This window comes from Bison bison, unplaced genomic scaffold (assembly GCF_000754665.1).
Source record: "Bison bison bison isolate TAMUID 2011002044 unplaced genomic scaffold, Bison_UMD1.0 scf7180017864325, whole genome shotgun sequence".
NCBI classification, from domain to species: Eukaryota; Metazoa; Chordata; class Mammalia; order Artiodactyla; family Bovidae; genus Bison; species Bison bison.
In genome coordinates this window covers 4,316,696-4,335,619 of record NW_011494897.1, presented here as the reverse complement: position 1 = coordinate 4,335,619, position 18,924 = coordinate 4,316,696, and the positions used below count along the sequence as shown (strand labels likewise).

Below are 18,924 nucleotides of genomic sequence, written 5' to 3'. Positions count from 1 at the left end.
ATGCACCCTGCTGCACACCGAAAACTAAGACAACATTGTAAATAAACCATTTGCCGTTGCTAAGATATGCTGTGTCCTACAGGCTTCTTGCAAATGCTATTTACTTTGCCTGGATGCCCTTCTTCACTGTGACCTGCTTCCCATTGGTCTGAATGCCTACTCATGCCTCAAGACTTTACTTAAAGATTGCCATTCCCTGATCTCCTGAGGTTGAGCGTGGAATGGTAGGAGGTGTGCCTTCCTCATGCTTTGCTCCTGTAGGTATTTCTGTCACTGTGATCCGTTTGTTTACTGACATCTCTCATTTGACTGCGACCTCCTGAGAGGCAATGACTGTTCTAGTTATTATATCTCAAATGATCACAGTAAATGCTACATAGAAAGTCTGCAGAATCTTTTGCTAACTGGATGAATTAATTACTCATAGGGCCATAAGTTGGAGACCTCACTATGGCCAACACAGCAGGTGGATAGTATTCATATGTGCCAAAAATTCTTCCCTACCCCCTTCCTTGTAAAGGAATGATTCCTCCCCATCGCGTTGGTTTTGGGCTAAGCCATATGTTGTGGACCATAGCCACAGGGAAGCTTAGCCCACAGGTAATGTGAGTGAGAAATAAGCATTTTGTTTTATAAGCTACTGAGATAGCTGCATTCTTTTTTTTTTTCTCAGCAAAGCTGATTAATGGTTGTAATGACAACAAAAGCATGGACGTTGATAAGAAAACATTCTGAGTTGGACATTCAGTGAAGCTTTTACAAAATGAAATTCTGAGATTTTGAGTCTGTGATGATGTTAGGACACCTCCATGTGGTGGTATCTTGTAAGGCGACTTTGCTATCTCTCAGCAGAGTCGCTGGCACATTATAATTAGCACTGAACAAATGCTTATTAAAGAGAACTTTTAGCTGAAGAAGCAGAACTAGAGATAAAGGTTTTAGAGCCATCAGCATAAGATGGCAGGATTTTCTACCTGATGGAAAAGTATCTGAACAGTAGAGCAGAAGGCCAAGAATTGAGGCTTATGGAATGCATTAGTAGGATTTAGGTAGAGGAAGGGAATTATAGGTAGATAATAAACAGAAAAGCAGAGACACAATATCACAGGAACCAAAGGAGAAAACTGTTAGAAATCTTGGAGTTATCAACAGTCTCACATGTGGCAAAGGTCAAACGGAAAGTAAATTGTGGAAAGTCAGAAATCCTAGGATCTCTATTTTAGATGGGTTCTGTATTTTTAGACAGAACCTTAAAATTCTCCCTTAAAATTCTACTATACCAAAATATTTCCATCCAGCTTTTAAATAATTTTCAAAGCAACACCAGCTGACTTATCCAGTCCTGAAGTGTTATGCATTCTCCACTATCATTCCCTCACTGACCAGAGATAACAGAACCATTCCAATTTTCCTTTGTGATTTGATTCCTTTTTCCTTCCTGGATGACAGCTATTTTTGTTTAAATTTTCAACCTCCATTTCATGTCTTCCTGCTGACTTTTATAATGCTGTATCTGGCAACATAACCCAAATTTATCCATCTGAAGAACTGAGGACTATTGATTCATAACCTTGAAAATCTTCCCTGTTAATAAGGATGTGCTCTGACTCTTCTTTTCCATTAACAGTGGATTTCGGTCACCCGGTGTGTGTGCTCAGGCCTGCTGGATTCCTGCTGCGGTTTCACTGCAGCCTGCTCTTCCCATTGGGTACTCGACTGGTCCTACTGTTTCGGTCCCCTTCTTGTTTTCAACTGTATAATGTTCTAAGTAGCCTGTCCTTAGCACTCCTTGTTTTGTTTCATAAATGGTGAGATAAATACAGTCATTTCTGTAGATGATATACCAGAATAATGTTGAAATATATCATCTGTCTCCTTTGGAAAACTAGCACTTTGAGTGTTATTGGAGTGAATTCGCCAATATAACCTATACAGGACAACTGTATACATCTTGTTATCCTTTTCAATTTCCTTTTACCATTCATACTAAGTTGCTTCGGTTGTGTCCAACTGTTTGCGCCTCCGTAGACCGTAGCCCTCCAGGCTCCTCTGTCCATGGGATTCTTGGGCAAGAATAATGGAGTAGGTTGCCGTGTCCTCCTCCAGGGGATCTTCCTGACCCAGGGATCAAACCCGCATCTCTTATGTCTCCTGCATTGGCAGGCGGGTTCTTTACCACTAGTGCCACCTGGGAAGCCCATGTTTTACCATGACATAGTTTATATTGTGTTTAATATCAAGTATACACTCTGAAAGCAGCTACCCTAATATAGATGATTAATTCTATATACATTATCATGAGATAAATATATGTGTATATATATATAAAACTATAGATCTAAACAGCTCAATGTTATGTTTTTAAATTGAGCTCATTCAGTAAATAACATATATGGCCACCATATTAACAGAACTTGATTAAAACTTTTTGTTAAAGTAATATTACTAGCCTATGATAGAACCATTTAATTTATAAAAATAACTCTCATTAAAAAATAGATTATCCTTCAAATAATGTTATTGCCAAAAAGGCTCCCAATACGTATATACTTATCATTTTACTGTTCTTCTTACAAAGTTTTTGTATTTGATTAATATTTAGAAAAGTAAAAATAGAAAAATTCTGTTAGCTTTAAATGGAACAAAGGATATCATCTACTATCAACTCTCATTATGTGATGTCATGATAAATACCAGCAGGTTTGTTTTTTAATAGTAAAAATGCATAAAATTTTGGTCATTATTTTTAAAACTGGTGAGATTGACATGGTTGCTTGTACAGATATTTTTATTTCTTTTCATTAGATGAATGAATGTACCATATATAGCCTAACTCATTTTACAAATCTGTTTGTAGGGCTTTCCAGTCAGTTGTACATTAAGGCAACATTTATCTCTCTTAATGTTAGAGCAGAAAACTGAAACATAATCTATTTTTTCCCCCTCAGGATCTGGCATTTTAAATATCAAAGACTGGATAACTTAAGACTCTGACTTCCTAATATTAATTTAAAACTTTACTAACATTTTCATTATAATTATATGAATATAAGTTTAGTTTACTTGCTTTTAAAGATATATTAACTTTGAGAAGCAATATAATTGGCTTTTAATTTTGTGTGTGTGGTGGAAGAAGAAAGGTTATTTTAATAATCAGCTGTTGATAATGACCATATTGCTATCAGTGGTCAGTGAACAAGGAAAAGCATATGCACAAAATACTCATGATTATTTGATAATAAATCATTTTAATGATCATACTCAAAATTATAAAATGAGGATGGCACTGATGTGGAAAATAACAAAGGCACAGGCTCCCCAGATCTGTTATCCATATGTGCATGGCTTCTAAAATTTCCAGTGTCATCACTTTACTGCAAATAGTTCCTCTGTATTGCCTGGCCTAGCAAATAAAGCCAGTTGATCTGGTCAGGTTTATGTAGATGCATCATTCAAATTTAGGCTTCTCGGATAATCAGTGGTAAAGAACCAGCCTGCCAGTGCTGGAGACGCAGAAGATGTGGGTTTGATCCCTGAGTCGGGAAGATCGCCTGGAGGAGGAAATGGCAACCCACTCCAGTATTCTTGGCTGGGAAATCCCATGGACAAAGGAGCCTTGTGGGCTACAGCCCATGGGGTCACAAAAGAGTCGGACACAGCAGAGCATACACACACACACACACACACACACAACATATCACTTAAATTTATTGTAAATATGTATTACTTTCTGTTCTTGAAAATGATCGAGCATTTGAAACTCAGATTTGCTTGGCCTCCAACCTAAAGCCTTAACAGTAACAGAAAAGATTGGTTAGTTTATGGTATGTTCATGTAGCAAAACATCAATACAGCCATTGTATATAAAAATATGTGAAAAAGAAACTTGAAACTGAGGAAGAGGAAATACCTGTCCTAGGTCTATCTAAACTAGGTGGAAAAACCTTTATTAGAAATTAAGGCATCAGGGATTTAAGGAGGAGAATTTGCTGAGTTTAAGACTTACGAGGCAGACCATGTCTAGTTCCCAGGGTCTGGAACATGGCTGTGAAAGTAAGTGGACAGCATTGGGACTGAGAAAGACGGGGCAGTTGTGAGAACAAGTATTTGAGTGTGTTGTGGATACATGGATTTGAAAAGTCTCAAGATAACAGCTGGAGTTGTAAAGAGTAAGATCTTTTGCTTGGTTTATTGGAGCAGGGCAGGGAGGCGACAAGGAGGAAAGGAAGCGTGTACCTGAGGAGGATTGACAACTCCAAGAACGGAGGGAGAGCGACAAATGTAATAAGTTTAAGAGTTAACAGTGAGTTTTTGTTTGTTTATTTGTTCTTTGGGTTTTTGTTGTGGTTGTGGTTTTTTTCAGGAGTACTTCCTCCTTGTCTGAACTGCTTTGCAGGTAGGTATCCACTGGAGCTGAGAGAATGCCAGCTGCTTCTTGGAGTGGGGGAGAAAAGGTAGTTTCTCCTGTAAATGCGTGCAAGAAAAACAGAGAGAATTTGGTCAGTTAGAAAAGAATGATAAGACGTTTCAGGCAAAGGGAGTAGTGTGAGTGTGGAAGTGAAGAAAATATAATAATTTGATCAGATTGAGGTTTAAAGGAGTGGCCTGGTAAGAGATAGGCTTCCCTGTGGCTCAGTGGTAAAGAATCTGCCCGCGAGTGCAGGAGACCTGGGTACCATCCCTGAGTCAGGAAGATCCCCTGGAGGAGGGCATGGCAACCCACTCCAGTATTCTTGCCTGGAGAATCCCAAGGACAGAGGAGCCTGGAGGGCTACGGTCCATAGGGTTGCAAAGAGTCAGATACGACTTAGCGACTACAAAATGACAATGGTGAGAGAGAATTGGAGAACAAAATTTGGACCTGATATGGTGAGTTTTGAATATCACTTGACCTGTAAGAGAGTGTTTCTCATTTATCCTCGCCCTCGCTCCGCTCTGTAATTCACCTGATAGAAAAAGAAACTCAAATATGAAATATGCTCCCATCAATATCACAGATCCATTCCCATCAAATAGCAGCCCCATCTGAAAGGTCCACATGGATATTAAGCACTCAGAAAATTGCTTTTAAAGAAAAACAACTTCCAGAAAAAATTTTAGAAGCCTTGTAAAAATTGAGCTAGGTGACATAACAAAGCCTGTATAGTGAACAAGTGGTTAATTCAGTGTTCAAATGCTGTGTTTCATCCCAGGAATTCTTTCTACTCTATCTGTTGTAAATGCAACATATTAATTCTGTTTCTCTTTCTCTCCTTTTTCTCCCTCTCCCTCTCTCATTCCCTTTCTTCATTTATTCAACAAATATTTTGGGAATGTCTAAAATGTTTTCATGACATTGAAATTACCATATTTTATGCTTGAGCTTCACCCCAGATCTTTAGTTTTCCTCTTTAAAATAGACTTGGTACCTTAACAGTAAGATATAAAATTAATTTATAGTAAGGAAACTTTTGAGAATATCTGCTAATGAATTACTATAGTCTGTGGTTCCTAGATATATTATTAATATTTAGCAGTTAGGATATGCTTTGCTTATCCAAGTTCATGGAATGAATGGAAAAAACTTTTAGGACAGACAGAAACCTGAAAAATAATATTAAGAACATAGGCTTTGGTATGACATATCATTTAACTACTCATGTAACCAAAAGGGCAAATATTAGCATAACAAACTTCATGGCTCGGAATAGAAATATAGAGACTAAGATGAAATTTTTAAAACTTTGAAAGTGTCCAGTGCATCTCATGCTTATGAAATGTACAAGCTTATGAAAATGTACAAGTCATAATCAAAATTATTTTTTGTGTTTTTTTCTTAAACTGTGACAAAATATATGTAGCATAAAATTGATCATTTTGACTATTTTTAACTGTATCATTTAGTGACATTAAGTCCAGTCGCATTGTTATGCAACCGCCACCCCTGCCCAGCTCAAAACTCTTCCATCACCTCAAAGGGAAACTCTGTACCCAGTAAACAGTATCTGTTCTTCCTCCAGTGCCTGGTAACCACTATTGTGTTGTCTGTCTCTGTGAATTTGACTATTCCAGGTACCTCATATAAATGAATCATGCAATGTTTTCTGCCAAGTTTTGCTGGTATTTTCAGAAGCATCTGGGATAACGATTGAGAATAAATGTAACATCAATCTGGGCTTCATATAAGAATGATAATTTAGAATCAAAGTACTTTTCTACCTTTTAAATATAAAATTAAAGTTTAGGTTCAAACGTATTTCTCTCTTCTTCATTCAGAATAAAATTTAACTTCTTATATCTTTTTGAATTTTAAGTAAGTACGTGTTAGTCACTCAGTTGTGCCCAACTCTTTGCGACCCCATGGACTACAGCCCACCAGGCTCCTCTGTCCATGAGATTTTTCCAGGCAAGGATACTGAAATGGGTTGCCATTTCTTTCTCCAGGGGATATTCCCAACCCAGGGATTGAACCGGGGTCTCCTGCACTGCAGGCAGATTCTTTACCGACTGAGCTACAAGGGAAGCCTCTTTGGAATTTTACTTATAGTTAAATTGTATACTTTGAGCCACAAAATGTATAAGAGTGACAATCCCTTTCCTAATGACCATCAGCTTTGCACCTTAAATTCTTTATCTCATTTTATTTTTCACAACTCCATGAAGTATGTGATGTATCATTTTATGAGGATAGAAGTCAAGACTGGGAGACTTCAAGTACCATGTTCAAGCTACCCAGCTGGTAAGAGCAAGGTTAGGAATTGAACTCAGGGCTGTGGCTTGAAAGCTCCCTGCTGCTAACTGAAGAGGAACATGAAAAAAGATAAATAATATCATTTTTCAAACATAAAGCTTTCACTGTGTTTCTTCTGTATAAAAATATTTAATGGTTATGTTTGCCCCGTGGAAATGCTATATTTAAGTAAATATTTTAAATTCACCTCAAACATCAGGAATTATGCCATGCTTGCTATAAGGAAGAAAGAGAATTTAAAATGAAGGAACATCATTGTGTTCATTTGTAAATAACATATTGCAGCCAACTGTTTCCTAATTGCTCAGACTGTTGATAAATAATCCAGCCCTGCTGCTCTCCACAGACAATTTGCTTTGGATCAGATCAGGCAATTCAAACAATACTAATTACAGTGAAACCCTTTTATATGAATTCCTGTTTGTTGCAGGGGAGAAAACCCCTATATGAAAGGTTAAGACACTTACGTCTGATTTTTGCTGAAACCTTACAATTATTATCCAGGCTCAAGTTCTATTAGTCTGATCAGTTTTCATTAAATAAAAATGGATGAAGTTGTATTTTGTGTGGAAAAAAATATGTATTTCAATGTTTATTGTACTGTCATGAATTATGTTAATTATATCTTTTTAATTGAAAGAACAGATGTGAAAGTTTTACTTAAAGTAATATTTTCATTGAAATAAGCTCTGTTGCTAAATATTTACTGTCACAGAGATTTGTATATGAATAGATAAATGTGTCTGTACCAGAAAGAAACCAAGACTTTAGGAAGTCTTCATTATATCAGGGGATTTGCTATAACATGATATCATTGTATTTATGATTTTATGGTGTTAAAATGAATATTAAATGAAAGAAAATTCCCAAGGATTACTCAGGAGGCAGCTAAGTACATAACATTTTGTACAGATGGTTGGAAGGCACAATTTTGCTCCATCACTGCATCCATATCCTTGAACGATTTCGACTGAAGACAGCATTTCTTTGAATTTTTCATTAAACCAGACGTCTTGAAATATGAATTCCTTTTATGTTTCTGTGAGTTTTGGCTAAAAGAACCCCAGTGAATAAATCATACAATACTACGTGTCACCAGCACTTGTGAATATTTCTGCTTTGTTATTCTATTCTCAGTAGAGCACCATTGATTATCAAACTCAGCGGAGAGCATTTTATGATCATATATCTCCATTAGCTCCTAGTTTGACTACCATAGATTTTTCTGGTTAAGCCTGCATTATGTATTAGGAAGCCTATCTCTTCAATACGAAGTTTGATTTCATTTTTCTAAGCCTAGGACTCTTATTATGTATTATGTATAAAGATTCTTATGTTTTATATGTAAAAATAGGCTGCACTGTCTTTGTGTAAAACTAAAATGTATGCCATCTTTTTTTTTCTTGATTCACAGTTAGCGTATTACACTATGAAGATGAATCTCTACAATGCAATGGCTGTCAGGGTAAATATTTCTTCACTTGTTAAACAAATGAAAAGTCAATTGTGCCCTGAATTCGCTTTTAATAAAATGAGCAAACCAGAATAATGTAAATTTGATTGATATGCTAATGGTAAAGAGAGAAAAGAGTACATAGTTAAAAAGTTAGTTATACTAAATAGTCTTGGCAGTATTAAAAATTAGAGTAAAATGTAAAACACATAATTATCAATGCTTATGTTTTAGAATGTTAAATATCTGTGAGCCATGACTAGAGAAAGACTGTAAATATTAATGAAGCAATGTATTAGTTTCCATATGTCATATAGAATATTGTGATAAATAGGCGAGCATGCTTCTGGAATATAAGGTTCCTGCCCAATACAAATCAATTAGAAATTATTCATATGATTTCACAGTAATAAAGTCAGTTTCCAGCTTAGACGTTTTATTTCTGTCATTTCTGTGTTCATTTTTATGTGTTACTTGCCTAATAGGAAGCTGAATTTTGTGATTATGAAGCTTCCTTGGTTTCTGCACAGATTTGGGGAAGAGCCACAGCAAAAGTATTATTTCTTTTGTATCAGTATGATAATAGTTTAATTGTGAAGCTGTTATAAATGGGGAAATTACTTAGGTGAATTTCATTAATGTCCTTAAAACTCATGTTTTAATTTTAATTTTACCTTCTCATATTCTCTTTCATTGATCTATTAATTCTTGTTTCTACTGATAATGGATTTTATTTTGGGTGAAGCAAGATAGGCAAATACTCTCTGAAAGTCCTGTGTTGAACTAAGGCAGTTAAATTTGCATTATTTTGATGACATATACTGCTTTAGGAAAGGGCTTTCTAATGCAGGTGTGACTGTATGGGAGCCCAGCCCAGGGGCGATCTCCAGTATCTGTCTACCTCTCTGTGTTTCCCTAGGTTAAGGGGGAAAAAAAGGAAGAGGAAAAAGTAGATTTTGTTGTTGTTGTTGCTTCTCCTGAGCCAGAAGAGAAACTCCAGGTGCACTGGGCTATATTTACCTCTCTTAGAAATACAGTAATATAAGAAAATAATTTTTCCTCTTTTAACAAGAATGCTTGAATCTGGGAATTTAGGAGAGTCTAATTCTCTGTACAGTTCTGCTAAAGGCTTAACTTCTGAGCTTAAAATAATGTTAGTTTTTTTTTTTTCTTTTTTGTGCACCTTTGTTAGGTATGTCTGAAAAGTAAAAAGCAATAGATAACAGAATCTAAAGCAAATGATGATGGAAGGCTCAAAGGTTCCCAGAGGCCATCAGGGGAGACAGAGGCACAGGAGTCAGGGCTAGAAAAACACATTCTCATGTTTCCTATTTAGCCCCAAATTTTGTACTGAATTCAGATCTGGCTGGAATTGTTAAGATTCCTTTTACCTTGACTAGGCACGTCTAGGACCTCCCAGGTGGCCCAGTAGTAAAGAATCCGCCAGAAATGCAGGAGATGCAGGTTCAATCCCTGGGTCAGGAAGATCCCCTGGAGAAGGAAGTGACAATCCACTCCAGTATTCTTGCCTGGGAAATCCCGTGGACAGAGGAGTCTGGCAGGCTACAGTCCATGAGGTCACAAAAGAGTAGGACACAGCTGAGCAACTCAACAACAATAACAACAGGCATGTCTAAGAAATCCACATCAGTCCAAGCCACTCAGAAGGCAGTGTTTTTGTTATTCTAACATCATACTAAAATCTGTATTTCCTAGTGTTACCAAACCAAATTTGGGTCCACTTGCCCCCAGATAGTGAAGCTAATCTACGGACACCAGGTTGCGGTGAAGGAAGGTGCAGTGTTTACTGCAGGAACCAAGCAAGGAGTCCAGGCAGCTAGTGCTTAAAAGGCCCAAACTTCCTGAAGGCTGTCAGGGAAAGGTTTTTAAGGACAGTGTGAGGGTGAGGAGTTATGGGGTGGGTGGTCAGCTCATGAACATTCTTCTGCCTGGACATTCTTCTGGTTACTGGTGAGGTAATTGGGAGTCAAGAAAACCTTCCAGGTCCAGCAGGTCTTGGGGTCTGGGGTCTCCATGCTTGTGGGCAGTATACAGTTCACTTTTTCAACCTGGTTGGGGGTTTCAGTATCTGCAAAACAGCCATGTCAAAGGGCATGGCTCAGAATATTAGCTATAATCCTTGAGTAGGAGCTAAAGTTCTTTGACTTTGTTTAAAGGCTAAATTATTATTAATATTTTTCTTGATTGACTGTTTTCCTTTCTTTCTGCATTTTCTCACTTCTCTGATTAAATGTACTCTTTGGAAATTCAGGGAAGGCCTAGGAAGCTAGAGTTTTTCTACAAATAAGAGGCAGTTGGAGGACATGGGGTGGGGTTCTTTTCCATGAAGGCCCCATAGGATCCTGCTCAATTACACCTAATAGCATTGCCCAGTCTCACCTTTTCTTTGATTAATATCAGTGGAAGATGTTGAACTCTGTCTTGGTCCTGTGATCTTAGAAAACAGCAAACCTGTATGCACCTACTGACCCCCTCCCCGTCCCCCAACTCTTGTGTTTCAGAAGCAGCTTACTGCAAAAAAACAAACAAACAAACAAAATCCTTCCCCACATGACTTAGATAAGAGGCACAGATGCCCCCTTGTTCACCCATAGCAAAGCTAGACACAGTCCCCCAAATTCCTCCTTCACCTCACAACTGATTAGCTGAACTGTTTGTCCCTGCTGATCAACTGGAAAAAAACACGTTCATTAAGCAAGTTGTGGGTAAGCTTCTCTCCTTCTCCCAGGGCCCTTGACTTCAGTCAGCACATGGAGTCTCCTTAGTTCCTCCTCGTGAGAATGGGCTTTGGGGTAAAGCATCCTCTGATTTGCTATCTGATTATGCTGCCCTTTCATTCCCACTTGCCCATATCAGGTTCTTCCCAGCCATGTTCATACCTTCTTATAAAAGAAAAACTCTTTTTGCCTAACGTCCACCATGCTTGCAATTGTTACGGCCAAAGATTCTCTGTGTCTCAATAGTCCACCTCCATCTCCTGCAGGAGTCATTCACCCCCAGTTTCTTGCAGTAATTCTTTCAAGTCAAATCTCTCCTGGCTACATCCAGATTTTTTTTTTTTTTTTTTTGACACATTCCAGGAGACAAGAGTAAAGGTGGGAATGCAGTGGTCATTAAGTGAAAGGAAGGAAGACTTGAGCATTACCTAGAGGTTGAAATGATCCACTGAAGACACTGAGGAATTTTTGCGAGGCTCTGTGGAGTGTGTAAATACTACTGTGGGAAATTTGAAATAGAAACGCTTCTCTGCAAAGACGTTCAAAGACTTCCTTCCGAGATTTGGATGAGCTAATTTGGTAACTTGGTAACGAGGAATCAGGACTAAGGCTCACTTGCATAGAGGCTGGTGTGACTGCCTAACAAAGATTAATTTTTAGCATGGGGTGATCACATGGCCAGAACTGAACTTATTTGTAAGTGGACATGGGCACATCTATTTGTAAGTGGATTTCTTTGCAAGATGGTGCTCTGAAAATTTTGCTCTCTGCGGGAGTGAGAGGCTAAAGAGACCAATGCGTGGTCCACATACCTTCTATGTTGTACGCATCTGAAGCTTACAAACCTAACTGGATACCAGCAGCTGACGTTTTACTTCTAATCTCTACAACTATGCCTTTTCAGTTTATAAGCTACCAAATAATTTTGCTAAAAAGAGCTACCCTTTAAATAATTTAAATATGGGTGACAGTAAGTGTACAGGAGAAAGAATTTCTAAGAGTAACTGATAACTACAGAAAATATATACGGCCAATATTCATACAGATATATTTTTATATATGCACCTAAATCATTTAGTAGAAAATTTAAAAAAAAAAACTTTTTCTTACTCTGCTTCATATGCTGAGTCAATTGCAAATTATGTATTTGACTATTGACTCCAAGCATGACAAATTATATTCAATTGTGAGAGGCCAGTGGAGCATTTCTGAAAAGAGAAGGAATTCAAAATTTTCATTTGTGGCTTATCCATTCCTAAATAGATGTCACTTTTATATAATGAAGAATAAATTATATATATGTGATTGTTTAATGACATAGTAATTCATATCTCAATTTGCTGCATTTATTTTTTAAAGGGTCACCTTTTCTCTAAAGACTTTACGATCCCCCTACCCATGTAGAATTGATCACTCTCTTTTTTTATGTCCCTGTTTTACCATCAACATACTTCTGTTATAGAACCTGTAACAGTTTATTATCCTTACTAATTTACAGGCCTGTATCCACTCCCCACACACTGTACATCCCTTGGGGCCTGGATCCTATCTTCTTAGTCTTTGAATCTACAGTTCCTGGCTTATACTAGATGTTTAAATAAATGGCCTGAATTAATCAATGAATATTGGCTCATGTTTTTTTAAACAAGGAGTAAAAACAAAAACAAAAACTGTTTGCTTCAAGTACTCTTTAAGACAAAAAAATCGTGTCTAAGTCCCTTGGTGGCCTTGTTGGAAATTATTTAAGCCCTTACTGGGAGATCTTTAAGGCTGTCTTGAGTGCTTGATTAGGCTGGGTGGTGTAGGTAAACTGCACATAGGAAGGTAATATTTGGTCAGTGTAATTCACATGTGAATGGAAGGTCTCATGAGCATTGGGACCTTGCCAAAGTGTTATAAGACTTACAGGCTTGAAGGAGGTCTGCTATGATATCACCTGCTATTAGCACCCACTCTGTGCCTGTACAAAACCCCTGCTACTGATTTGCAGCTCGGCCAGTGACGGTCAATTAATACAGCAATAACTTGCTCAGTAAATTTTTATCTTAGCTCCCAGGGCCCTATTCCTCGTGTTTCTCCATGTGCCACTTTATTGCCTTTCTGGTCTTTAATTTGAATTTACTCCAGATTAGAGTTCTGCTTTTCCTCCAGCATCTTGTCTACTCCGTTGTGGATCTCGTTCACATTTGTCCTCCAATATATTCTTTTTCAGTTCTTGCTCTTTGAACAGCTTTTAGTATCTTATGCAACTGTCTGAGTTGATTCCTTTGCTCAATTTCTTTCTCTCCCTGGTTCATCTACATGTGTGATAGTGTATCTTTTTACAGACTATAGAACTGACTCTCCATTTCAGATGCTAGTGAGCATTGACTTAAGCATTAGGGTGTCACCTCAGACCCTCCAAACAGACGACTCAGAGAATCAGTGTTCTAATAATAGTACTAATATAAAGATGAACAGCAGTATTACTTTATGTGTAGAAACTCCACTTAAAAATACCCACATGTAGCTTAAAAAAAAAAGTGCTATTTAGTGGAATTCTTTCATCCATCCTAAAGGTCTTTTACTTGTTCCTTTTCTCCAGTACTTTGATTTACAGTTTGCGACATCCAGAATTTTTTGCTTCTCTGTGGCTTTTGTTTACTCGCTGAACCCATCTAGAGGGAAGCCTATTGTATGGAATGGCACATATAGCTAATTCTTCCATTTCTAGGGATACATCCATTCAGCCTCAACTGTGTCTTTGAGCCCCTGTTTCTGCAATAGAATGGTTCCAGATTCTCATACTTACTACCCAAGCATGAATGGATATAGCTGGTAGATAACTAGGGTATACTTTAGTCAAACCAACTGCCAGTAAGAGCTATATGTCTCTGAGGAAAGAGCTTGCAATACCACATATTCACAAATCTTAGTAAATCAGAACCATCGGCAAATAATAATGATGTGCATGTATGCTCAGTCACTTAGTTCTGTCTCTTTGTGACCCTATGAATTGTAGCCCACTGGGCCCCATGTCCATGGAATTTTCTAGGAAAGAATAGTGGAATGGGTTGCCATTTCCTCTTTCAGGGGGTCTTCCTGACCCAGGGGTTGAACCCACGTCTCCTGTGGCTCTCACATTGACAAGAGGATTCTTTACCACTCTGCAACATTAAGACTTGGCAGTTGCCTAACAGTTACCACTCTCCAGGCACCTAAGTATTTTAAATACTTTTAACTATTTCCTGAAATGATCAACTCTCTTTTCTTTTGTTCAGTTGCTCGGTTGTGTCTAACTCTTTGCACGGACATGGCAGCACACCAGGCTTCCCTGTCCATCACCAACTCCCGGAGCCTGCTCAAACTCATGTCCATTTAGTCAGTGATGCCATCCAACCATCTGATCTCTGTTGTCCTCTTCTCCTCCTGCCTTCAGTCTTTCCCAGCATCAGGGTCTTATTTTCTAATGAGTTGCCTCATCACATCAGATGGCCAAAGTATTGGAGCTTCAGCTTCAGCATTAGTCCTTCCAATGAATATCCAGTATTGATTTCCTTTAGGATTGACTAAAGGAACTGATTGGTTTGATCTCCTGCAGTCCAAAGGACTCTTAAGAGTTTTTTCCAATACCACAGTCCAAAAGCATCAATTCTTCGGCATTTAGCCTTCTTTATGGTCCAACACTGGTCATAGCAAACACACCCTTCCAACAACACAAGAGAAGACTCTACACATGGACATCACCAGATGGTCAGCACCGAAATCAGATTGATTATATTTTTTGCAGCCAAAGATGGAGAAGCTCTATATAGTCAGCAAAAACAAGACCGGGATCTGACTGTGGCTCAGATCATGAACTCCTTATTGCCAAATTCAGACTGAAATTGAAGAAAGTAGGGAAAACCACCATTCAGGGATGACCTAAATCAAATCCCTTATGATTATACAGTGGAAGTGAGAAATAGATTTAAGGGACTAGATCTAATAGACAGAGTACCTGATGAACTATGGACGGAGGTTTGTGACATTGTACAGGAGGCAGAGATCAAGACCATCCCCATGGAAAAGAAATGCAAAAAAGCAAAATGGCTGTCAGAGGAGGCCTTACAAATAGCTGTGAAAAGAAGAGAAGTGAAAAGCAAAGGAGAAAAGGGAAGATATACCCATATGAATGCAGAGTTCGAAAGAATAGCAAGGAGAGATAAGAAAGCCTTCCTCAGTGATCAGTACAAAGAAATAGAAACAATAGAATAGAAAGACTAGGGATCTCTTCAAGAAAATTAGAGATACCAAGGGACATTTCATGCAAAGATGGGCTCAATAAAGGGCAGAAATGGTATGGACCTAAGAGAAGCAGAAGATATTAAGAAGAGGTGGCAAGAATACACAGAAGAACTATACAAAAAAGATCTTCACGACCCAGATAATCACAGTGGTTGGATCAGTTACCTAGAGCCAGACATTGTGGAATGTGAAGTCAAGTGGGCCTTAGAAAGCATCACTATGAACAAAGCTTGTGGAGGTGATAGAATTCCAGTTGAGCTATATCAAATCCTAAAACATGATGCTGTGAAAGTGCTACATTCAGTATGCCAGCAAATTTGGAAAACTCAGCAGTGGCCACAGGACTGGGAAAGATCAGTTTTCATTCCAATACCAAAGAAGGGCAATGCCAAAGAATGCTCAAACTACTGCACAATGCACTCATCTCACAGGCTAGTAAAGTAATGCTCAAAATTCTCCAAGCCAGGCTTCAACAATACATGAACCGTGAACTTCCAAATGTGCAAGCTGGTTTTAGAAAAGGCAGAGGAACCAGAGATCGAATTGCCAACATCTGCTGGATCATTGAAAAAGCAAGAGAGTTCTAGAAAAACATCTATTTCTGCTTTATTGACTATGCCAAAGCCTTTGACTGTGAGGATCACAATGAACTGGAAAATTCTGAGAGAGATTGGAATACCAGACCACCTGACCTGCCTCTTGAGAAACCTGTATGCAAGTCGGGAAGCAACAGTTAGAACTGGACATGGAACAACAGACTGGTTCCAAATAGGAAAAGGAGTACGTCAAGGCTGTATATTGTCACCCTACTTATTTAACTTCTATGCAGAGTACATCATGAGAAACGCTGGGCTGGAAGAAACACAAGCTGGAATCAAGATTTCTGGGAGAAATATCAACCACCCCAGATATGCAGATGACACCACCCTTATGGCAGAATGTGAAGAGAAACTAAAAACCCTCTTGATGCAAGTGAAAGGGGAGAGTGAAAAAGTTGGCTTAAAACTCAACATTCAGAAAACTAAGATCATGGCATCTGGTCCCATCACTTCATGGCAAATAGATGGGGAAACAGTGGAAACAGTGTCAGACTTTATTTTGGGGGGTTCCAAAATAACTGCAGATGGTGACTGTAGCCATGACGTTAAAGGACGCTTACTTCTTGGCAGGAAAGTTATGACCAGCCTAGACAGCATATTAAAAAGCAGAGACATTACTTTGCCAACCAAGGTCCATTTAGTCAAGGCTATGGTTTTTCCAGTGGTCATGTATGGATGTGAGAGTTGGACTATAAAGAATTCTGAGCGCCAAAGAATTGATACTTTTGAACTGTGGTGTTGGAGAATACTTTTGAGAGTCCCTTGGACTGCAAGGAGATCCAACCAGTACATCCTAAAAAGGAAATCAGTCCTGAATATTCATTGGAAGGACTGATACTGAAGCTGCAACTCCAGTACTTTGGCCACCTGATGTGAAGAGCTGAGTCATTTGAAAAGACCCTGATGCTGGAGATGATTGAAGATAGGAGGAGAAGGGGACGACAGAGGATGAGGTGGTTGGATGGCATCATCAACTCAATGGACATGAGTTTGAATAAACTCCGGGATTGGGTGATGGACAGGGAGGCCTGGCGTGCTGCAGTCCATAGGGTCTCCAAGAGTCAGACACGACGGAGCAATTAAACTGAACTGATTGAATGGGACTAGATGCCAGGATCTTCTTCTTTTTTTTTTTTAACGTTGAGTTTAAGTCAGCTTTTTCACTCTCTTTCAGCTTCATCAAGACACTCTTTAGTTCCTCTTCACTTTCTGACCAACTCTCTGGATATCATAATTCCACTTTGGAAGTTGGGAAATTGGAAAGATGTCTTGCCCAATGTCACATAGCTAGTGACAGTGTTAGGAATTGAACCCAGGAGGTTTGGTACCCACATTCCTGTTATATCTAGCCACTTATAGTGTTGCCTTTACTTCTAGTCTTTCTCCCCTTTCTTCAAAAATCTGGATGAGAGCTATTATATGAACCCTAGACCAAGCTCTTAGGGAAATTTTATTACTTTCACTCTGGTAAACTGAACCCCTTGCCCTGATAATTCATGAACGTTTTTACTGGTAGCACATTCCATTCAAGGAATTCTAAATTTAGTGATAATTTGTAGAAAACTAAGTTGAGACATCCCAGTTCAGTGTCACGTGCTTCCCCTTGTAGGCCAAATGGGATGGCTTAGTATGAAAAACCTCACCTTATAAATGAATATTTGAGCTGTAGTCTTCACATGTTGCTATTGTTAACACAGAATTTGACATCCATCATAACCCCAGATTCAATACTATTCTTGATACAATTTTAAATGAATTTCCATATAGGATGTAGCAAACTAAAAATGAATCTGTCTTTTCTTTCCTACTTGGACTACAAGATGCAGATCACATAGATTTTTGTGATCCAAAAACTATAATTTGGTTGTATTTGAACTTCCACCATGTCTGTTTTGGACCCTGAAAAATGAATGGAAAAGAGGATTCCAACTTGGTTAAAACTTTAGAAGCCCTACCAAATAGTTATCGGGACTGCTATTCTTCAACTGCAGCTCTCTCTCTTTATCCATTAACTCTTGGACTCTACTGGTCTTCAATAAACTCAGCCTAATGAGGAGCCATAACTGGCACAGACTTTGGAAGTTCGCAAAGGCAAACTGAGCATTATTGATTCCTTGCAATACCTTTGAAAAGCCTCCTTTGGGTCATCTGATACATCTTGAGTTCTCATTTGTCTGTCTGTCCTTGGACAACCAGAATAATCTCATATGCACGCAGATTGTAAGCAGTGCTAATGTGTAGTATCTTGGAGATCTCTTTTCAAAAGTATGTTCCATTAGACTTTTCCCTCTTGTTTTCAAAGATCTGTGAGGAATGAAAAATGGTGATAGTCTAAAACTTAGTTTTAAAGAACTACAGATGTAATTAATTTTTTAAGATAGAATTTCTTTTACCCTAGAAACCTGGTCCTTGTCCTGAATCAACCACATATACTTTCTTAATGGTGTTCAGGGGCATCTGAACCTTTATTGTTGCAGTTGCTTTAAATGATTTCACTTGAAATTAGTGCCCTAACACATTTTAGTTCAGAAAGAAATCCTCACTTTAAGGAAAGTAAGAGCTGTAATAATAAGAGGGACACTAGACTTAAAGATAACTTAAAATAACCAATTTTCAAAGTAACCATAAATTTATTGGTTCTTTTATGTAATAAAAATTTTTGTTTACAAATATCTAACTCAAAGCATCAATTGACCTTTTTCTTTTGTTTCCTTTTTGTGTCTAAAGTAGGAAAAATACAAGGAAAGTTTATATTCTGTGGCTTTAATCAGAAAATGGTTAAATATATATCAGATATATAAGGATCCATCTCAATCTACTAAACTATTTATAACCCTGTTTTCATATTTATACTACTATGAAGTATTTATGTTTAGAATAATGACTCCAAAATCAGATAGAGATAAATCAGTTTAGTTCAGTTGCTCAGTCGTGTCCTACTCTTTGCGACCCCATGAATCGCAGCATGCCAGGCCTCCCTGTCCATCACCAACTCCCGGAGTTCACTCAAACTCACATCCATCAAGTCGGTGATGCCATCCAGCCATCTCACCCTCTGTCGTCCCCTTCTCCTCCTGCCCCCAATCCCTCCCAGCATTAGAGTCTTTTCCAATGAGTCAACTCTTCTCATGCGGTGGC

The 18,924-nt window shown here is 38.3% G+C and overlaps 1 protein-coding gene across 2 annotated transcripts in view; it reads left to right on the top strand.

Annotated features, from left to right (window-relative positions):
• SPATA17 (spermatogenesis associated 17) overlaps window positions 1–18,924 on the top strand; it is a 228,536-nt gene that overhangs the window by 40,651 nt on the left and 168,961 nt on the right. For both annotated transcript variants that reach the window (XM_010853276.1, XM_010853277.1), the window contains one exon: window positions 8,145–8,195. In XM_010853276.1, the coding sequence (XP_010851578.1) occupies window positions 8,145–8,195 (51 nt within the window). The remainder of the gene's footprint in view (window positions 1–8,144; window positions 8,196–18,924) is intronic.